The 21,991-nt window shown below is 45.3% G+C and overlaps 1 protein-coding gene across 1 annotated transcript in view; it reads left to right on the top strand.

Moving 5' to 3' along the window:
* Positions 1-893: 893 nt before the first annotated feature.
* Positions 894-21,991, top strand: part of PPT1 (palmitoyl-protein thioesterase 1) — a 42,628-nt gene continuing 21,530 nt past the window's right edge. The window contains exons 1-4 of the mRNA XM_075853064.1: positions 894-1,095; positions 1,184-1,293; positions 17,644-17,771; positions 21,662-21,732. Of these exons, the coding sequence (XP_075709179.1) occupies positions 987-1,095; positions 1,184-1,293; positions 17,644-17,771; positions 21,662-21,732 (418 nt within the window). The 5' untranslated portion in view covers positions 894-986. The remainder of the gene's footprint in view (positions 1,096-1,183; positions 1,294-17,643; positions 17,772-21,661; positions 21,733-21,991) is intronic.

The following is a 21,991-nucleotide window of genomic DNA, read 5'->3' as shown; positions in this document are numbered from 1 at the left end:
TAGCGGTCAATTTATGGCAGTACCTTTGAGCTACTGTTATGGGAGCACCCTGGCACTCACTTTCTGGCAGTACCCTTGAGTTACTGTTATGGGAGCACCCTGGCACTCACTTTCTGGCAGTACCTTTGAGCTACTGTTATGGGAGCACCCTGGCACTCACTTTCTGGCAGTACCTTTGAGTTACTGTTATGGGAGCACCCCGGCACTCACTTTATGGCAGTACCCTTGAGTTACTGTTATGGGAGCACCCTAGCTGTCACTTTCTGGCAGTACCTTTGAGTTACTGTTATGGGAGCACCCCGGCACTCACTTTATGGCAGTACCCTTGAGTTACTGTTATGGGAGCACCCTGGCACTAACTTTCTGGCAGTACCTTTGAGCTACTGTTATGGGAGCACCCTGGCACTCACTTTCTGGCAGTACCTTTGAGCTACTGTTATGGGAGCACCCTGGCACTGATTTTCTGGCAGTACCTTTGAGCTACTGTTATGGGAGCACCCTGGCACTCACTTTATGGCAGTACCTTTGAGCTACTGTTATGGGAGCACCCTGGCACTCACTTTCTGGCAGTACCTTTGAGCTACTGTTATGGGAGCACCCTAGCGGTCACTGTTATCAGAGCATAGGACTATGTTTTAAGGTGGATGCACTCTTTATAGGGCTAAATACAGTAAATGCTATAAGCTTACTATTATGTGACAGTTTTCATTATCAGTGCTACATTGGTGAAAAGGTTTTATTTTGTGGAAAATTTGAAAAACATTTCTGCATTTATTTTCAGTCGCAAATCGGCAGCGGACCGCCAGGATTCAGGAGGCTTCATTCACGTTCTCGTCGTTCGACACCGTAAAGCCAATTAGACACGCCCACAGAAACACACGGCCGATATCTGCCGTCCTACAGCATCTACGATATTAGGGGGGTGTCACGTGTTAGTGTCATGTGACCACAACAGGAAGCGTCGCTTGTCAGGCACTATCTGTAACATGGAGAGTCTCAGGTTGAGTGTGTTTGTGCTCTGGATAATGGTCGTATGCGGCGGCCCAGTACAGGAAAGAGGAGGGCCGCTGCCGCTGGTTATATGGCATGGAATGGGTAAGACGTGTATTGCTAATCGCTTGGCTTTTACCGTGCAGTTCCGTTTCCTCTATTTGTGGCTTCTTACCAGAACTTGTGTTTTTAGGTGACTCTTGCTGCAACCCTTTCAGTATGGGCGGCATTAAGAAGATGGTGGAGCAGCAAGTCCCTGGAATATATGTCCTGTCCCTAAAGATAGGAAACACTATTGCTGAGGTGAGAGGGAGACGTACAGAGGAGCTTGTGTATGGCCAGTTTCAAGGGGATTTCAATATTTCCTGCTTCTGTGCTCATGTCTGACATATGGCTGCTGCTCCAGACAGGAAGAGCTACTAGTACTGTAACCTCACTATGTGCAAGAAATATAAATATATATATACACAGCGGCGTAAACACGTAAAGTAGTAACTGTGCTGGGTGAATCTGCGGGCACACCAGAGCATTTACTCTATGAGTGAGGGCAGAGATGATCTGTGCCATGTGGGCTTTCATGTGATTAGGATCACAAGGCTTTCTATTCAGTAGTCAATGTCAGCAGTTGCAATGATTTCCATGGAGTGCGCTTACCACAAAGTATTGTCAGATCATACAGAAGATCTCTCATTGTGAGATGGAACATGAACCCTAGCCTGAATTATTGTCATTAAAAATGCAAGCTGCATCATATAAGCAAGGTATTCTAAAAACAAAGCAAAGCCACTGCTGTCCTAGTAATGATCTGACAGCTGCTTTATGCTAGAGCGGAGGACCAGTCACCTCTCCTGGCATGTCTGTTTTAGTAAATACTTCCCCATAAAATAACGTTTCTAGAGCATCCTCTAATGTTGTGGCACTCTTCTGTTACTCCTCCTGGAAATGTGTGAATACTAGTCCCCTTGTCAATAGTATTTGTCCCTGCCCAATCTGAAATTATCTAATTACTGCCGCCATTGTCATACTGTGTAAGCACATGCCCTACTGACAAGTGAAATGGCAACGCACAGTTGTCTGTGTGTATATATATATATAACAGTAAAAGCAGACAAACCTAGTCTTTTAGTCATGACCAACTTCATGTCACTTTGCAGCACAATGATTTCCTTGAAATTATTGCATGAATGTTCAAATGTCAAGCTGTCCAAAGCAGACCGGTTATCCACAAAAGACCTTCCAAAAGTTCACATGCCTACATCTACACATGCATGAAATAATACATTTGCAACTAGAACTATCCTCCAAGCAGAGGCTTACATGCAAAATACACTCTCAAAATAATAAATGGTGTTTAAAGATTATATAATATATGAAAAAGTTCTCACTAAAACACTAACATCTGGCCTTCACCCTCATTTGATAAAATGTACTACCTAAATCATATTTTTTTCAGAAAGCACACAGTATGCTGTCTATAATACAAAGCAAAAACACCTCGATAATTTACTCAGTTGCCATCATGCACAGGGGCGTAACTAGGAAAGACTGGACCCCATAGCAAACTAGGGATGTCACGATACCAGAATTTGGACTTCGATACCGATACTTCGTTTAGTATTGCGATTTCGATACCAATTTCGATACTTTTGCCAACAGTAATAAAAAAAAAAATTCTTCCGTTTTCTGATGTGAGGCGCGAGGTGTGATGAATTTTGAACGCGCCTCACATTAATAGTAATTAACCCCATCATGTTTCTCAGTCATATTGGGTTAATGTGTGAGGTACATGATGGGGTTAATTACTATTAATGTGAGGAACATGGAGGGTAAATTCATCGCACCTCGCGCCTCACATTAATAAGTGAATGAAAGCCGTGTTTATTTCATTTTTTTACAGCGCACACGTCATAAAGGATGCAGAAAAATTGTTGTGCGCGCCATTACTGAATGTGTGAATATTTTATGTATTGAGACTTATTTTAATGTTTATTGTAAAAAAGGTGAAGGTGTCTTTTTTTTACATTTAACAATACTTTGTTTTTACTTTATTTTTAAACTTTAATGTACTGACATATATCAGATATATCCCAGTACATCAGCCTGTGGACAGATAATACACAGGCAGTTGTTAGGACATACTTGGGTATGTCCTAACAACAAGAAATATGGTAAGACAGCCCTGGTGTCCGTCAATAGACCCTGGGCTGTCTGCCCATATATGGTATGGCCCTCGATCGCGTCACAGGAATTCCCTGTGACGCGATCCAGGGGCATCCCCCCCTTCTCATTTTCTCCTGAATGCTGCAGTCAGCTGTGATCGCAGCATTCAGGGTAATAACGGCGGAGATGAGCGGTTTCTCTGATCTCCGCCGTTATAGAGCAGGGCTGTGTAATACAGCCATTGCCCCGCTCCTGACAGGAAGTGCGCGCGCGGTCAGCATGAGGAGAAGCGGCCGGCGCTGCACTAATGAGCGGCGGTTCAGGCACGGAGGACAGAACATGGGTGTATTTTGCAGCGCGCCCGCCATGTTCTGTCTTCAGTGCCGCCGCTCATAAGTACAGCGCCGGCCGCATCGCATCATCCTGACCGTGCGCACATGTTATCAGGACTCAGGAGCGGGGCTGTGGCTGAATTACACAGCCGCAGCCGCGCTCCCATACATTCATGTATTACTATACTGAGCTGTGCGGCTGCGCAGCGAAGTATCGAAATACAGGAAATAGCGGTATCGAACCGTTTAGGGATGCAAAGTATCGAAACAGTATCGAAGTTTCGATGCACCGTGCATCCCTATAGCAAACCTTTTACTGGCCCCCCTCCCATGTGTGCCAGACAAACCCCCCTTGTAGATAGTGCCCCCTGTAGATCCTGCCACACAGCGCCCCCCTGTAGATAGTGCCATACAGCCCCCTCCTTGTATAATGTGCCATACAGCCCCCCCTGTAGATGGTGCCATACATCCCCCCCTGTAGATTGCGTCATACAGCCCCCTCCCTGTCAAGGGCGTAGCTAAAGTCTCATAGGTCCCGATACAAAAGTCCTTCTTGGGCCCCCCAACTTCTCATGGCCGATGGCCCGCAGCTTTGAGCTGCATTGCTTAGTCTCCTAAGTGACCCACCGATGCAGCACTAGCAGTCAGGGGCGTCACTAAGGTCTTAAAACATCAGGGGCAATAGCCCCAATACATATCCCCCCCCCCCCAAAAAAAACAACTGAATGTGTGTGTGTGTGTGTATGTATATATATATATATAACAGCATATCTATAGCACCATGACCCTATAGGTATGGATAGAATTAGATGCAATGGCTCAGCAGACAGTATCACACATGATAGGATTAGATAAAGAACTCTGCTCGCTGACATTGTGTCCCCAGCGCTGGACCAGGAAATTTAAGATAATAATTGTTTTGCTTTTTTATGTTACGATTTTTTATTTTTTTTTGTTTTTACAGGTTCGGTTGCTGGACTACTTCAGATTCAAGTACTACGTCAATGACGGAGTTTTTTTTTGTTCTCAATAAAATGGTTAACAAGGGTTGCGTGGTGTTTTTTTATTTCAATAAAATATTTTCTCTATGTCCTTGTATTTTTTTAAACTTTATTACTACCACCTTACTAATGGCCGCTGGCTGATTGACAGCGCCCATTACTAAGGCGGGACTTAATGTTATGCCGGTGCCGGGGCTAATACTAGCCCCCATTAATACCCCGCTACCGTCTGCCATCGGGGTTGCCGGGAAAACCTGGTGCGATCCGGTACCTGACCAGATGTAGCGGCGGTCAGGCACTGGGCTGGCAGCAGGCTGGTATTATTTTCCTGGGAAAGGCCAACAACAGTGGTCCTTCCCACCCTGGTAATGCTAGCCTGCTGCTGTGTTGTATCTGGCTGGTTATGAAAAATGGGGTCACACCGCATTGGTTTTTTTTCCATTTAAAGAAAAAAAAAATGATGTGGGGTCCCCCCCCATTTTTCATACCCAGCCAGATACAACACAGCAGCAGCATTACCAAGGTGGCAAGGGTCATCGTTGTGGGCCTTTCCTAGTCTAATAATTCCAGCCAGCGGCCACCCCAGTGCCCGACCACCAGTTAAGATGGTCAGGTACTGGATCATACCCGGCTCTTCCCGGCACCCCTGGTGGTGGTGGTGGTGGTGGGGGGGGGGGGGGTAATAATGGGGGTTAGTGTTGGCCTCTGCATCAGCTAACACTAAGCACCTCCTTAGTAATGAACGCTGTCAATCAGCAAGCGGCCATTACTAAAGAGGTAGAAATAAAGTTTTAAAAAAATACATAGAAAAAATATTTGATCAAAAAAAAAACACTCAACCTCGTTAACCATTTAATTTAGAAAAAAAGTCGTTATTGAAGTAGTCCTCGAATCTGACGTAGTCCAACAACCGAATCTGTAAAAAAATCACAAACGCAAAAAAAACAAAACATTAGTAACACATGTGGTTGGCTTAGATACAGGGCCCCAGCAGACAGTAATCTTTTACTTACCCTTTCTGTTCGGCTCTGGGCGCAGCAAATGTCCTGACGCCATCCAGCGCCGCGACGTCAAGATGTGAAACAGACATCAGGGCCTAAGCTGCGCTCGGGAACGAGGAGGGTAAGTATATTGTTACTATACTAACAGGCCCGTGTAGTTTATTACATAGGCCCCGGTTACTATAGTAATTTATAATAGACAAGGCGCGTTGGGCCACGGGGCCACTGGTTTCGGGGCCAGGTCGAAATTTTCGACCACTGAGACCGCTATAGCTACGACACTGGGCTGTATTGTACGGCCGACACCTACTGAGTATGGGGGACGCTGAGCCAGTTCCATACGGCCCCATGATGGATACATGTATGTGGCATGTCGTTAGGGTGTTAAAGGGGTCCTCTGGACATTTCTTATTGGTGGTCTATCTTTAGGATAGGTTATCAATATTAGATCGGTGGGGGTCCAACTCCCGGCACACCCACCGATCAGCTTTTTTTGAGGGGGCCGAAGTATTCTTCGCCTTGGCCTCTTCAGTGTTTACCAGGCACAACGCCGTACACATTGGTAGCAGTTGTGACTGGGATTGTAGCTCAGTCCTGTTCACTTGAATGCAATCCTGGGCACGGTCGCCCTGTGTTGTGCTTGTTAACTGGGAAAAGTCCACGGCGACGAATGCTATGGTCCCATCAATCACGGACTCCCACTGATCTGATCTGATATTGATGGTCTATCCTAAGGATGGGCCATCAATATAAAATGCACAGAGGACTCCTTTAAAGGGAATGTGTCGCTAGAAATTTTTTTTTTTTTTAGTTAAACAGTTAGTGTATAAATGATTAAACATTGTTCTAATTTTTTAAATTTTTTCATGAGTCAGGAAATATTATAAATTAGATTCTAATTTATAACATTTCCCTGTGCTGGTCACTAGAGGGAGCAATTCCCAAAATTGCAGCATTGGCATGTGGTAAAGCAACCACATTGCTTTATGCTGCAAAATTTGAGAAGACACACTCACTCTAGCGTCCTCAAACAATCCCCCCTCCTTTATCCTGGCTAGTGCCAGGAGAAAGGAGGGGATTGAATGTTCAAACCTCCTACACTGTGTGCCGCCATTTTTTGAGCGAATACACAGTGTAGTAGGCTTACATACAGTGTTAATCACATACGAAAACACGAACATACACAAAATTAACTTACCCGATCCTGCCACCGCCGCTCAATCCGGTACGTCCGCTCCGCCCGCTCGCTTCCGAACACATGTCCAGAAGCCGCGACCGTAAGTAGTCATCTTACTGTCCGGCCGCGGCTTCCGGTCCACAAGAAAATGGCGCCGGATGTCGCTCGGCCGAAGACCTTCCATTTGGACTGTGTGGGAGCGGCCCATGCGCCGTTCCCACACAGACGGCGTACAGCATAGTGAATGGAACGGCTCCCGTTCGCATTCTCTATGGGGATGTATGTGCCATATTCCATATCTGTATGTGTCGTTAATCGGTACATACAGAGATGAAAAAAAAAAAATGGCAGCCCCCATAGACAAGAAAAAGTTCGAAAATAAAAAAAAGTAAAACACAAACACACAAATAAATAAAACATTTTTTAATAAAACACTAAAAGCAAATTGATATAAAAAATATTTTTTTCGCGACACCCTTCCGTTAATGTAATGTGTGTGAACTTTGAAGTTATGTAACGTGGCAGAAGGCAAGGCCAGGCAGGCTTCAGTATATGTGTTAGGGGGAGTTCACACTGAGTTTTTTGATGTCGGTAAACACTTCATAAAACTAAAGAAAACGCCTCCCGCTTACGGGAAGAAGCTACTTGCCCCTATCTTTGGGTGTTTACGTCTCTGACCTCCCATTGACAATAGGAGGCAGAGAAATTTTCCCGCGGCGCTCAATGGCCGTGGCCAAAAACGTGGCAAACGGCGTGCAGGCAGGTGAAAATTTTTCTGCCTGCAAAAAACCCTGTGTGAACAGGGCCTTAAGGCTTCAGTATAGGTGTTAGGGGGAGTTCACACTGAGTTTTTTTGACGCGGAAACCGTGGCAAAAAACGATTGATTTCAATGGGATGCGAAGGTGTTTTTTTCCTGCGAGCGGTGAAGAACGCTCGTGGGAAAAAGAAGCGTAATGCCCTTTCTTCGGCCGTTTCTGTCTATGACCTCCCATTGACATCAATGTCAGGCAGAAAATGCGTTTTTCGCTGCGTTTTTTTCTGCCCACGGCCCAATGGCCGAAAAACGCGGCGAAAAACGTTCTGCCGGTAGGTCAAAATCTGTATCAAAATTCCTGAAGGAATTTTGAGGCAGATTTTTCTACCTAAAAACTTCTCCCTCCTTCCTTGAACTTTTTAACTTAATCTACTTGTCCTCCGCCCCCGTCCTATGAGACAGTACTCCGACTGTCCTCCGCCCGAAGTAGGACTGTCCTGCGTAGTTCCCTTTAGCTCTGCCCTCCATCTTCTTACGGCCCTACCACCTGATCCAGGTCCCAGCATCGCCGTCGTGTTCAAATGTGGCAGTGCAGTGGCTAGCACTGGGCATCCGGGCCCCCCCGGATGCCTGGTGTTGGTGATGCTACTAGGCATGAGGGGGCATGTGCCACCAGGGCTGGCACATAATGTAATGTGCCTGGCAGGGCAACACGGGCCCCCTCATGCCGCGGGCCCCGTAGCTGCCGCTACGGCTGCTACTGTGGTAGTTACACTACTGATCATGCAACTTTGTATCTAACAGTTGTTTTAAAGATGACCTCAGTGGCGTAACTATAGGGGTTGCAATTGCGATCGGGCCCACTAAGACGGGGGCCCGCGGCCCCCCGCACCCCATCAATGAAAAGTTACTATAGTAACTGGGGCCTATGTAATAAACTACACGGGCCCCTGTTACTATAGTAACTGAGCTGCGCACAGCATCCCCACCCTGGATGGAGTCAGGACCTCTGCTGCGGCTGAAGAGGAGGGAAAGTTTAATATTACTGTCTGTGTGTTAATATTACTGTCTGGAGCTGATGGGTCGGGGGTCCGACTCCCGGAACCCCCGACAATCAGCTGTTTTTAAGCGCTACTTCCGCTTCATTATGGTCACTTTCTCACACTGAATCGGCGACACGGATATGTCAGCGATTCACAGTGTGCGCAAGTAAGGGAAATGAAGGGGAAGCAGCGCTCATACGACCTCTGCACCCCCTTCAAAACAGCAGATTGTTGAGGGTCCTGGGAGTCGGACCCCCACCCATCAGCTATTGATGGCCTATCCTGAGGATAGGCCATCAATGTTTAGTGTCTGTACAACCCCTTTTAAAGCCTACCATGTGTTAGGCTTGGCTACAGGGCCCCAGCAGACCGTAATCTTATACTGCAGAAGATTACTGTCTGCTGGACCCTGTATCTAAATCTACCTTAGTCTTAGATACAGGGTCCAACAAACAGTACCACACCTGCACTTGGGCCCTGTATCTAAGCCTACCATATGTGTTAGGCTGTGTTCACATCAGCGTTGCCCTTCCATTGAGGGGTTCCGTCGGAGGTTTCTGTCGGGTAACCCCTCAAGGGAACGGCAAACTGAAACCTCAGCTTCCGTTTCCTTCACCATTGATCTCCATGGTGACGGAAACGTTGCTAAAGGTTTCCGTTTGTCAACGTTGTGACAGGGTTCCGTTGTTCTTGACAGAACGACTGCGCTATTGATTCCGTCAAAACAACGGAACCCTTTCACAACTGTGACAAACGGAAACCTATAGCAACGTTTCCGTCACCATGGAGATCAATGGTGAGGAAACGGAAGCTGAGGTTTCAGTTTGCCTTTCCGTTGAGGGGTTACCCTACAGAAACCTCCTACGAAAGGCCAGCGATGATGTGAAGAGGCCCTTACTATTGTTTTTTTGTTTAAAGGTTCGGTTGTTGGTATACGTCGGATTTGAGGACTACTTCGATGACTGCTCTTTTTTATTGTCATTAATATGGTTAATGAGTTTTTCTATAACATATTTTTTCTATGTCTGTGTTTTTCTAAACTTTATTACTACCACCTTAGTAATGGCCGCTGGCTGATTGACAACGTTCATTACTAAGACGAGGCTTAGTTTTAACCGGTCCAGAGGCGAACACTAACCCCCATTATTACCCCGGTACCCACCGCCACCAGGGATGCTGGGAAGAGCCGTGTACGATCCAGTACCCGACCATCTGTTGTGATGGTTGGCACTGGGGCACCCGCAGGCTAGTATTATTAGGCTGGGAAAGGCTAAACACAGTGGCCCTTCCCACCCTGCTAGTGCTAGGCTGCTGCTGTGTTGTAGCTGGCTGATTATGAAAAATGGGAAAAAAATTATTGGAAAGAACGATGTGGGGTTCCCCCATTTTTATAACCAGCCAGATACAACATAGCAGCAGGCTAGCATTACCAGTGTGGGAAGTGCCACTGTTTTGGGCTTTTCCCAGCCTAAGGCCTCATTCACACGGCAGGGTTTCCCGGCCGGGTGCCGGCCGTTCATAAATCGGCCGGCACCCGGCTGCATTAGGAATAATAGACCCCTAATGGGGCTATTCACACGGCCGATTTTTTGAAGGCCGGGAAAACCGCCCGTCAAAAAATAGGACATGCTCTATTTTCGCCTGGGTACCCGGCCGCCCGGCTCCCATAGAAGTCTATGGGGCCGGGTAATACCCGGCCATCACCGGGATGTGTCCCGAGTGACGGCCGGGTTTTCCGGCTCTTGCGCTCTATCTCCTCCTCCTCACAGCGCAGAGTGCATGTGAGGAGGAGGAGTTGATGCCATTCTGACGAATGGCATTGCTGTACACGGTGTGGCAGGGCCGGGGTGTACAGCAGGTGGAAGGGAGCGCTGCGCTGGCTCCCTTCTCCTGCTTGTTAAAAGCGCCCTGGCCCGGCGACACCTTTGATGGTGCCGCTAGCAGCTGCAGCAGCTGCTGCTGCTGCTACTACTGTAGCGACGCCACTATAGCAGAGCGGGGAGGTATCTCCCCGCTCTGCTATGTGCTAGCCGCACTTTAGCTCCTTGAAGGAGCGGAATCCCCGTGTGTTCGGGGATTCCGCTCCTGGACAGAGCGCTTGATGTCTCTGTCCATATCTGGGCAGTGACATCAGGGGAAACTCCTGAAGCGGAATCCCCGAACACATGGGGATTCCCCTTCAGGAGCTGCCGCTGACGTCACTGTCCGGATCGGCCCGGCCCGGCACGGATGCATAACTTTATGCAAACCGGCCGGGCAAAATGGCCGATTTTACCGGCCGACACTCGGGCTCGGGAACGACCCGGTCGTGTGAATCCCGCCTAATAATACCAGCCTGCGGCCGCGCCAGTGCCTTGCCAGCACTACAGATGGTCGGGTACTGGATCGTACCAGGCTCTTCCGGGTACACCTGGTGGCGGTGGGTACCGGGTTAATAATGGGGGTTAGTGTTAGCATCGTCATGTCTAACATTAAAGAGGCTCTGTCACCAGATTTTGCAACCCCTATCTCCTATTGCAGCAGATCGGCGCTGCAATGTAGATAAGAGTAACGTGTTTTTTTTTTCAAAAACGAGCATTTTTGGCCAAGTTATGACCATTTTTATATTTATGCAAATGAGGCTTTCTTAATTACAACTGGGCGTGTTTAAAGTTATGTCCAAGTGGGCGTGTATTGTGTGTGTACATCTGGGCGTTTTTACTCCTTTTACTAGCTGGGCGTTGTGAATAGAAGTGTATGATGCTGACGAATCAGCATCATCCACTTCTCTTCGTTAACACCCAGCTTCTGGCAGTGCACAGACACACAGCGTGTTCTCGAGAGATCACGCTGTGACGTCACTTCCTGCCCTTGGTCCTGCATCGTGTCGGACGAGCGAGGACACATCGGCACCAGAGGTTACAGTTGATTCTGCAGCAGCATCGGCGTTTGCAGGTAAGTCGATGTAGCCTCTGTCGCCTGGTGCCGATGTGTCCTCGCTCGTCCGACACGATGCAGGACCTGGGGCAGGAAGTGACGTCACAGCGTGATCTCTCGAGAACACGCTGTGTGTCTGTGCACTGCCAGAAGCTGGGTGTTAACGAAGAGAAGTGGATGATGCTGATTCGTCAGCATCATACACTTCTAGTCACAACGCCCAGCTAGTAAAAGAAGTAAAAACGCCCAGATGTACATACACAATACACGCCCACTTGTACATAACTTTAAACACGCCCAGTTGTACTTAAGAAAGCCTCATTTGCATAAATATAAAAATGGTCATAACTTGGCCAAAAATGCTCGTTTTTGAAAAAAACAAAAAGTTACTCTTATCTACATTGCAGCGCCGATCTGCTGCAATAGGAGATAGGGGTTGCAAAATCTGGTGACAGAGCCTCTTTAAGCCTCACCTTAGTAATAAACGTTGTCAATCAGCCAGCGGCCATTACTAAGGTGGTAGTAATAAAGATTAGAAAAATACAAAGACATAGGAAAAATATTTTATTGAAATAAAAATCCCACACAACCCTAGTAATCAATTTTATTGAGAATAAAAAAAAAAAGCTGTCATCGAAGTAGTTCTCGAATCCGACGTAGTCCAACAACCGAACCTGTAAAAAAACACAAACACACATAATAATTAGTAACACATAAAAAAGCAAAACAATTAATATTATTACCTTTCCTGGGTCCAGCGCTGGAGCCGCAATGTCAGCGAGTCCTATATCTTATCCTATCCCGTGTGATACTGTCTTCTGAGCCACTGTATCTAATCATATAATGTGTGATACTGTCTGCTGAGCCACTATATCTAATCATATCCATAGCTATAGGGTCGTAGTGCTATAGATATGCTGTCTCTTCTATATACACACACATATACGCACACACGTTTTTTTGGGGTGTTATATGTATTGGGGCTATTTCCCCTGACTCTTCAAAACCTTAGTGACGTCCCTGGCTGCTAGTGCTGCATCGTTGGGTCACTTAGGAGACCCAGCGATGCTGCGGGCCGTCGGCCATGAGAAGTTTGGGGAGGGAGGGGAGAAGAATCTTTGCATCTGGGCTCATGAGCCTTTAGCTACGCCCCTGGATGACCTGTTATGTAATTTTTTATTATTTTTTAAAACAACATACCTCCCCTTATTCCCGGCATCCTCCCGATTAATTATTTTTATCTTTGGACCCCCTGTTGTTCTGCTGCGGCCCCCCGCTATGTTTGGTGCCTAATATGCTAATTGTGACTAAAGGTACAGAGAGGAGGAGGAGGCTTTATTTCTGCTCAATAGGTATTGCCTCCTGCATAACTGTGACGCTGCCCAATCAGAGCGGGCAGCCCCACAGAGATACAGAAGACCAAGACCTGCAGTAAATCTCGCCATATCTGCAAGTCCTCTTTAACTCCTTATAAGACCGCCCACCGTCTTTTGGCAGCAGGCGGTGCAGGTGCTTCGTCTTTTGGTGTCGCTGTAGAAGAGGCTGATGAGCGCTCATCCTCTAAGCAGGAGCTGTAATGTACAACTCCTGATCTTAGAACAGCCTGCTAAACACATCTGGAGTCGGCAAACATTCCAACCCCAGCTGTTTAACCCCTTGATCGCCGTGGTCCGAGACCGCGGCATGATCAAAGGGGACTCTCCCCTTTGATCTCGACATCGGAAACCAAATGACGTGATCAAAGATCGGGTAACCCCTCTGCAGTCAGCCCTGGTGACCTAGAACGGACCCCAGGGCTGTCTCTTCAGTTTGCCTGCTGTTAGGGCACACTATGTGCTGCCCTAACAGCAGCCTGTGTCAAAGTGACACAGTGTAATGTATTCGCATACAGGAGTATGCTAGTACATTATAAGTATAAAATAAAGTTGTATGTAAAGTTATCCCTTAATGGAATTTAAAAAAAAAAAGTTACATTATTAGTATAATTATTTTGCATAAAATAGATTTTATTGCCCCTACATTATATAAAAACATAAAACCTACACATATTAGGTATTTAGACGACCGTAATAACCTGAAGAATTAGGCCTCATTCACACGGCAGGGTTTCCCGGCCGGGTGCCGGCCGTTCATAAATCGGCCGGCACCCGGCTGCATTAGGAATGATAGACCCCTAATGGGGCTATTCACACGACCGATTTTTTGACGGCCGGAAAATCCGGCCGTCAAAAAATAGGACATGCTCTATCTTTGCCCGGGCACCCGGCCGCCCGGCTCCCATACAAGTCTATGGGGCCGGGTATTACACGGCCATCACCGGAATGTGTTTCGAGTGACGGCCGGGTTTCCCGGCGCTTGCGCTCTATCTCCTCCTCCTCACAGCGCAGAGTGCATGTGAGGAGGAGTTGATGCCATTCTGACGAATGGCATCGCTGTACACGGTGTTGCAGGGCCGGGGTGTACAGCAGGTGGAGGGAGCGCTGCGCTGGCTCCCTTCCCCTGCTTGTTAAAAGCACCCTGGCTCGGCGACACCTTCGATGGCGCCGCTAGTAGTAGTAGCAGCTGCTGCTGCTGCTGCTGCTACTACTGTTGTGACGCCACTATAGCAGAGCAGGGAGGTATCTCCCCGCTCTGCTATGTGCTAGCCGCACTTTAGCTCCTTGAAGGAGCGGAATCCCCGTGTTTTCGGGGATTCCGCTCCTGGACAGAGCGCTTGATGTCTCTGTCCATATCTGGGCAGTGACATCAGGGGAAACTCCTGAAGCGGAATCCCCGAACACATGGGGATTCCCCTTCAGGAGCTGCCGATGATGTCACTGTCCGGATCTGCCCGGCCCGGCACGGATGCATAACTTTATGCAAACCGGCCGGGCAAAATGGCCGATTTTACCGGCCGACACTCGGGCTCGGGAACGACCCGGTCGTGTGAATCCCGCCTTAATTTAACAGGTTATTTAGCGTGAAACGTGAACGGGATATAAAAGAAACAAGAAAAACGATGGCGAGAATCGCTTTTTCCTATATTGATGCCGTAAAAATATATTTTTCTACTCCCAAACTGAGAAAAAAATATTTACTATTTCTCCCGCATAAAACAAGGCCTCATATAGCCACGTCAATGAAAAAATAAAAAGGTTATGGCTGCTGAAAGACAGAGAGGCAAAAAATAGGAAAATTTAGCTGGTCAATAATGCCTTTTCAGGCCCGGTCATTAATCCCTTCCTGCTCCTTGACGTACTATTAGGTCATGGTTAGTGCATCATTCGCGCTCCATGACCTAATAATACGTCACGGGAGGATCGGCCGTTTCGGCCGTCCTCCCAACACATACAGGAGCTGTGACAACTGCGGTCTCGTACAGCAGTTGCCGCAACTCCTTCAGCGGGGACCGATCGTGGTGGTCCCCGCTGATTAACCCCTTAGAAACCGTGTTCAATAGCGATCGCGGCGTCTTAGGGGTTAAACCACCATCGATGTCCCGCTACATGATAGCGAGTGGTCATGGTTGCTATGGCAACGGAGGCCTAACAATAGCCTCCGGCTATGCCACCTACGGAACCCTAGTGGGTCCTGACAAAGCCAGCGAGTAGTTGACAGCTCTAATACACTTCACTACGCATATAGTGTATTAGAATTGCGATCAGGGCCTCCTGCCTTCAAGTCCCCTAGTGGGCAAAACAAAAAAGTTAATAAAAAGTTGTGTAAAAATAAAAGTTTTACAGTAATAAAAGTTAAATTCCCCTTTTTCCCTTATCAGTCCTTTATTATTAAAAAAACAAATAAACTATACATAATTGGTATCGCCGCGTCTGTAATGGCCTGAACTAGAAAAGTATTTAGTTATTTATCCCGCGCGGTGAACACCATAAAAGAAAATAATAGTAAACCATACCAGAATCACAATTTTTTGGTCACTTCACCTCGCAAAAAATGGAATAAAAAGTGATCAATATGTCTGATCGTTACGCAGAAAACAAGTCCTCACACGGCTTTTTTGATGGAAAAATAAAAAAGTATTGGCTCTTAGAATATGGCAACACAAAAAGTAAATGATTTTTTATAAAAAGTATTTTATCGTTCAAACGCCATAAGACCTAAAAAAACAAAACTATAAGCATATGGTATCGCCGTAATCGTATCGCCACGCAGAATAAAGGGAATATGTAAATTATAGCGCACGGTAAACACTGTAAAAAGAATAAAAAACAATAGTAGAATTCCTGTTTTTTAGTCACCACGCTTCTTAAAAAATAGAATAAAAACTGATCTAAAAGTCGCATGCAACCCATGAAAACTAAAATTAATTCCTCAAGGGGTCTAGTTTCCAAAATGGGGTCACTTTTAAGGGGTTACCTCTGTACTGGTACCTCAGAAGCTCTGCAAATGCAACATGGCGCCCAGAAACCAATCCAGCAAAATCTACATGCCAAATAGCGCTCCTGCCTTTCTGAGCTCTGCCGTTTGTCCAACCAGCAGTTTATGACCACATATGGGGTATTGCCGTAATCGGGAGAAATTGCTATAGAAATGTTGGGGGGCGTTTTCTCCTTTATTCCTTGTAAAAAAAAATCTACATATGTACCTTTTATCGGAAAAATGTGATTTTAAAGGGAAAGTGTCGCTAGAATTTTTTTTTTATTTTATTTAGTTAAACAATTAGTGTATAGGTGATTAAACATTGTTCTAATTTTTTTAATTTTTTTCACGAGTCTGGAAATATTATAAATTAGATTCTAATTTATAATATTTCCCAGCGCTGGTCACTAGATGGAGCAATTCCCAAAATTGCAGCATTGCATGTGGTAAAGCAACCACATTGCTTTATGCTGCAAAATTTGAGAAAACTCACTCGCTCTAGTGAGCTCACAGAATCCCCCCTCCTTTATCCTGGCTAGTGCCGGGAGAAACGAGGGGATTGAACGGTCAAACCTCCTACACTGTGTGTCGCCATTTTTCGAGCTAACGCACAGTGTAGTAGGTTAACATACACTAGTAAACACACACTAAAACACGAACATACATAGAAATAACTTACCTGCTCCTGCCGCCGCCGCTCCCTCCGGTCTGTCCGCACCATCTGCTACCGCCGCTCCAAGTGCACAAGTCCGGAAGCCGCGACCGGAAGTAGTAATCTTACTGTCCGGCCGCGACTTCCGGTCCACAGGAAAATGGCGCCGGATGTCGCACAGTTCAACTTGGACTGTGTGGGAGCGGCGCATGCGCCGTTCCCACACAGACGGCGTACAGCATAGTGGATGGAACGGGCCCCGTTCGCATTCACTATGGGACTGTATGTGCCGTATTCCATGTCTGTATGTGTCATTAATTGACACATACAGAGATGGAAAAAAAAATGGCAGCCCCCATAGGGAAGAAAAAGTGAAAAAAACTAAAAAAGTAAAACACAAACACACAAATAAATAAAAAAATGTTTAATAAAACACTAAAATCAAATTGATCTAAAAAATGTTTTTTTCGTGACACTGGTCCTTTAAATTGCACAGCCTAATTCCACAAAATGCAGCAAAAAACCTGTGGGGTCTAAATGCTCACTATAACCCTCGATAAGTTCCTTGAGGGGTGTAGTTTGCCAAATAGGGTCACTTTTGGGGGGTTTTCACTGTTTTGGCACCACAAGACCTCCTCAAACCGGACATGGTGCCTAATAAAAAGGAGGCCTCAAAATCCACTAGGTGCTCCTTTGCTTCTGAGGCCGGTGTTTCAGTCCATTACCACACTAGGGCCACATGGGATATTTCTAAAAACTGCAGAATCTGGGCAATAAATATTGAGTTGCGTTTCTCTTGTAAAATCTTATGTTTTACAGAGAAAAATGAATAAAAGGGATTTTCTGACAAAAAAAATTATTTTTCTTTTTTCTTCGTTATAACATTAATAAGGTTGTGCATCGGATGAGGTTTATTTGGTTCTGATGTTGTTCTACTACCTTGTGTTCTGCTTCTGTACAGGCTGACTAGCTCAGTGCCTGTGGGATGGGTGTATACTGTAGGAGACAACACTTTTTTTTTTCTTAGTGTCATGCCTCTAGTAGCAACAGCATATACCCATAGTCTGTGTTCCCCCCAATGTCATTATTGTATTTAAAATGCCCAATAATCAAATGCACATACCAAATACAAGGGAAGCGGGGAATTGCCAATCAAAAGATGCAGCCCTGATAATCTAGAATGCATTGTTTTTGCTCCCGGATTGGCTCACTTATCTCTCCTCGTGATTTTGTTACTATGTTATATCTATTTTTTCCCAGGACATGGAAAACAGCTTTTTTCTCAATGTAAATAAACAACTGGATCTTGTTTGTGAGCAACTAGCAAAGGACCCCAGGCTTCAGAATGGCTACAACGGCATGGGTTTCTCGCAGGGTGGGCAGTTTCTGTAAGTAATACCCAAAGCTGGAAAAACAATGTTTATTGGATGTATTGGTTACCCACTTTTAAAGCAATGTTTACTTAACCCCTCCGACAGGCCCGGGGAGAGGGAGGAATATTGATCGGATTCACGGCCTGAACCTGCGCCCTAAGATGAGCGTGTCGGCTGTATGCTACAGCAGACACTTCACTGCAATGAGCAGGATTCCGCTAGTTTAACCCCTTAGATGCCATGGTCAATAGTGACCGCGGCATCTAAGCCTATAGAATGAGGAGTGCGACCCCTGCAGACGTCCCATTGGCCCCCCGTGATGTGATTGCGGCATGCCAATAGTTGGAATGAGAGCTTAGTGAAGGCCCACGGTCTGACATCTTTGGGCTCATGTAAAAATCTCAATATACTGCAATACATTAGTATTGCAGTATATCATACAAGTGTTCCAACGATTGCTGATTCAAATCCCCTAGGGGGACTAATATAAAAAAAAATAATGAATACAGTTTAAATAAAGGTGTTCTTTTTAATATAAATAAATATTTATTATAAATATATATATATTGATTTTGTAAAGCCTTCAGACCCTTTACATTTTTTCACATTTTGTTATGTTGTGCATTGTGCCTAAAATAAAAAAGAAATCATGTTTCTATTCACGCTAATTTATTGAAAAGGAAAAACTACAGTATTGCATTGACATAAGTATTCAGACCCTTTACTTGGTACTTAGTTGAGGCACCTTTGGCAGCGATAATGGCCTCTTCTTGGGTATGATGCCACAAGGTTTGCACACCTGAATTTGGGTGTATTCTTCCATTCTTCTCTGCAGATCCATTCAAGCTCTGTCAGGTTGAATGGGGACCGTCGGTGGACAGCAATTTTCAGGTCTCTCCAGAGATATTGGGTTGGGTTCAAGTCAGGGCTCTGGCTGGGCCACTCAAGATCATTCACAGAGTTGTCCCTAAGCCACTTCTCTGTTGACTTGGCTGTGTGCTTAGGGTCATTGTCTTGTTGGAAGATGAACCTTCGGCCCAGTCTGAGGTCCAGAGCACTCTGTATCAGGTTTTCATTAAGAATAACTCTGTACTTTACTATACTCATCTTTCCCTCAACCCTGACCAGTCTCCCTGTCCCAGCTGCTAAAAAAACATCCCCACAGCATGATGCTGCCACCACCATGCTTCACTGCAGAGATGGTATTGGGCAGGTGATGACATGACGTCTACAATTGAGGCCATTTTTTTGCAAACTCCAGGCAGGCTTTCACGTGTCTTTTTACTGAGGAGAGGCTTCTTTCCAACCACTCTACCATGAAGCCCAGATTGGTGGAGTGCTGCAGTGATGGTTAACCTTCTGGAAGTTTCTCCCATTTACACACAGGATCTTTGGAGCTCAGCCACAGTGACAATTGAGTTCTTGGCCACCTCTCTTACAAAGGCCCTTCTCCCCCTATTAATTAGTATGATGGGACGGCCAGCTCTAGGTAGGGTCCTCGTGGTTCCAAAAGTCTTTCGTTTAAGAATTATGGAGGCCACTGTGCTCTTGGGAAGTTATTTTTTTTTTCATCTTCATTGTACCCTTCTCCAGATCTTTGCCTCCTCACAATCCTATCTCTGAGCTCTAAAGGCAGTTCTTTTCTCCTCATGGCTTGGTTTTTGCTCTGATATGCATTGTCAGCTGTGAGACCTTATATAGATAGGGGTGAGTCTTTCCAAATCCTGTCCAATCAAATGAATTTACCACAGGTAAACTCCAATCAAGGTGTAGAAACATTTCAAAGATGATCTAGAGAAATGGGAGGCCCCTAGATCTAAAATTTCCCCCCAGAATGATGGGGAAAAAAAAACACATAATTTTTTATTTAAACTTAGCAAAAGGCTCTTGCGACATGACATAAACAGTAAAAGGGTCTGAAGACTTTCCAAATTTTCTGTCCCTCTCTCCCCTCTTTGGTAAAAGTCTGTGCTATTATATTTTAACATTATTTAATCTGCGCAGAAAAAAGCAGTAATAAAAAAAAAAATTTAAATGCCATAATCGCTGGATTTTGGTCACCTCATCTCCCACAAAAAATGTAATAAAAATGATCAAAAAGTCTTATGTACCCCAAAAACTACAGCTTGCCCCGCAAAAAAATAAGCCCTAAAAACAATAGAAGAATCGGTTTGTTTGTTTTTTTTTCCATTCAAACCCACAAATAATTTTTTTCCAGTTTCCCAGCATATTATATGGCACATTAAATGGTGTCGTGAAAAACTACTTGTCCCACAAAAAAAGCTCTCAGGGCTATATCAATGAAAAAATAAAGAAGTTATGGCTTTTTGAAGGTGGGGAGGAAAAAGCAGAAATGAAAATATGAAAAATGCGTAGGAAAGGGGTTAAAGGTCCCCTAAAGGTGAGCATATCACACGAGGTCACGGTCCTGGGACCCTCTCCTGTCTTATCCTCATTTCCCTTTCAGCAATTCTGCAGGAGAAATGCTGCATAATAGGGTGCTCATTGATATCTGTAAGACTAATTAACAATACAGAGAGATGCATTTCTCTTCTCTGTCTCATAGAAGGCGGTCTACGGCGGGTGACCTCCCTCTGTCATCTATATGTCCTACCCAAGGGCATATAGACAGGTATTATACAACCTCTTAAATTTAAAGATGGCTGAACACATTCTATTTTTCTTGACTAATGCTAGTGCGTTCAGCAGGTTTTGCCAAAAATCTAATTTCTATGGGAAGAAACCGGGATATAACGGGTTGGATTTACCCAAAAGATAAGTGGCACTGAAGGCTGGTGGCTGCTTAATTTTATTTGCCTTTTGAATTAACCTGCAGGTTCAGCTGAACAAGTTTGGTCATGCTTCTGGGGATAGGGGCTGATATCTAGGTCAAATGACATTTCATGAGCAGCATAAAACTTGTATTTCTTCAATAGGATTTAGATATATTATTATAAATCCGACAAGTATTGCTTCGGCTATAAAAGCAATAGCGTGATTACTATAAACCAGGGGCCGCGTTACTTTCAATTTTGATACAATACAAAATAATTGTTAATTAGTTATTTGAACTACTATAACAATACTACATTAATATGATACTATATTACTATAATAATACTTCATTACTATAACAGTACTAAATTACTATAATAATACCGCTAGGTTTAAACTTAACGGAAAATTGCGAGTTTACTCCACTTGCTTATTTTAACAATCCAGTTTTCCAGTTTAAGTGTCGCTAAATGCAGTCTGGCTGCTCAGTTGGCAGCGTTTCACAGACAAAACAATGTCAAGATTGGGCAGCCCCTTTTTAGATAGTGTCACAGTGCCTTCTGTAGATAGTCTCTCTCACACACACACACACACACACACACAATTCCTCTCCTGGAGGAGCCGCTGACCTCACTGTCCATATATGGACAGTGAGGTCAGGGGCTCCTCCTGGACCGGAATCCCTGGCCAGAACGTTGCCGATGCTCTGGCTGGAGATTCCACTCCTACAGGGAGTCTCAATAGAGCTGTCTACAGGGAGGGGGGTGTATCACTGTCGACAGGGTGGGGTGTGTGAGGCGCTATCTAAAGGGGGCTGTGTGGTCCTTGCTCACCTACCACCAGCGATCCAGCAGAGCAGTAAAGGGACTGCGCTCCTGCATAACGTCATGAAGGAGCGCCGGTGCGCCCTTCCTTCGGCCTGCTCTCTCCTCTATCCGAGGGAGCTTCGGTGCCCTGCGGGCCACAGATGACAGCCTCAGGGGCCCGCGTGTTTGAGACCCCTGCTATGAACCATATATTTGCTTTGTGACTACACTTTTTTTTATATTGCTGAAACAGATCTTAACGGTTGTGGCTTACCAGGGTGTTTTTTTTTTTGTTTTCTTTTTTTGTTTTCTATTGACGTGCAGGAGGGCTGTTGTTCAGAAATGTCCTTCACCTCCCATGAAGAATCTTATCTCACTTGGAGGACAGCACCAAGGTAGATATCATTCTCTTTTGTATAGGAGCTTAACATGAAAGTCAATGGAAAATTTCAAAGACAAAAGGATGGGCACCGCTAAGTATAAAATATATCGAAACAGGTCCAGAGTGTTCTTTGAAAATTACCAAAATAGAATATATAAAGAAGAGCAATAATAAGAAAAAAAACAGGCTCCATATAATATATGCAAAACAATAAATCTCTTTATTAATAAACAAGTAAGATCACACAAATTCTAAATATGTAAAAACCATAC

This window comes from Rhinoderma darwinii, chromosome 2, assembly GCF_050947455.1.
Source record: "Rhinoderma darwinii isolate aRhiDar2 chromosome 2, aRhiDar2.hap1, whole genome shotgun sequence".
NCBI lineage: Eukaryota > Metazoa > Chordata > Amphibia > Anura > Rhinodermatidae > Rhinoderma > Rhinoderma darwinii.
The sequence above is the reverse complement of the archived record's forward strand: the minus strand, read 5'-3'. Positions and strand labels throughout refer to the sequence as shown.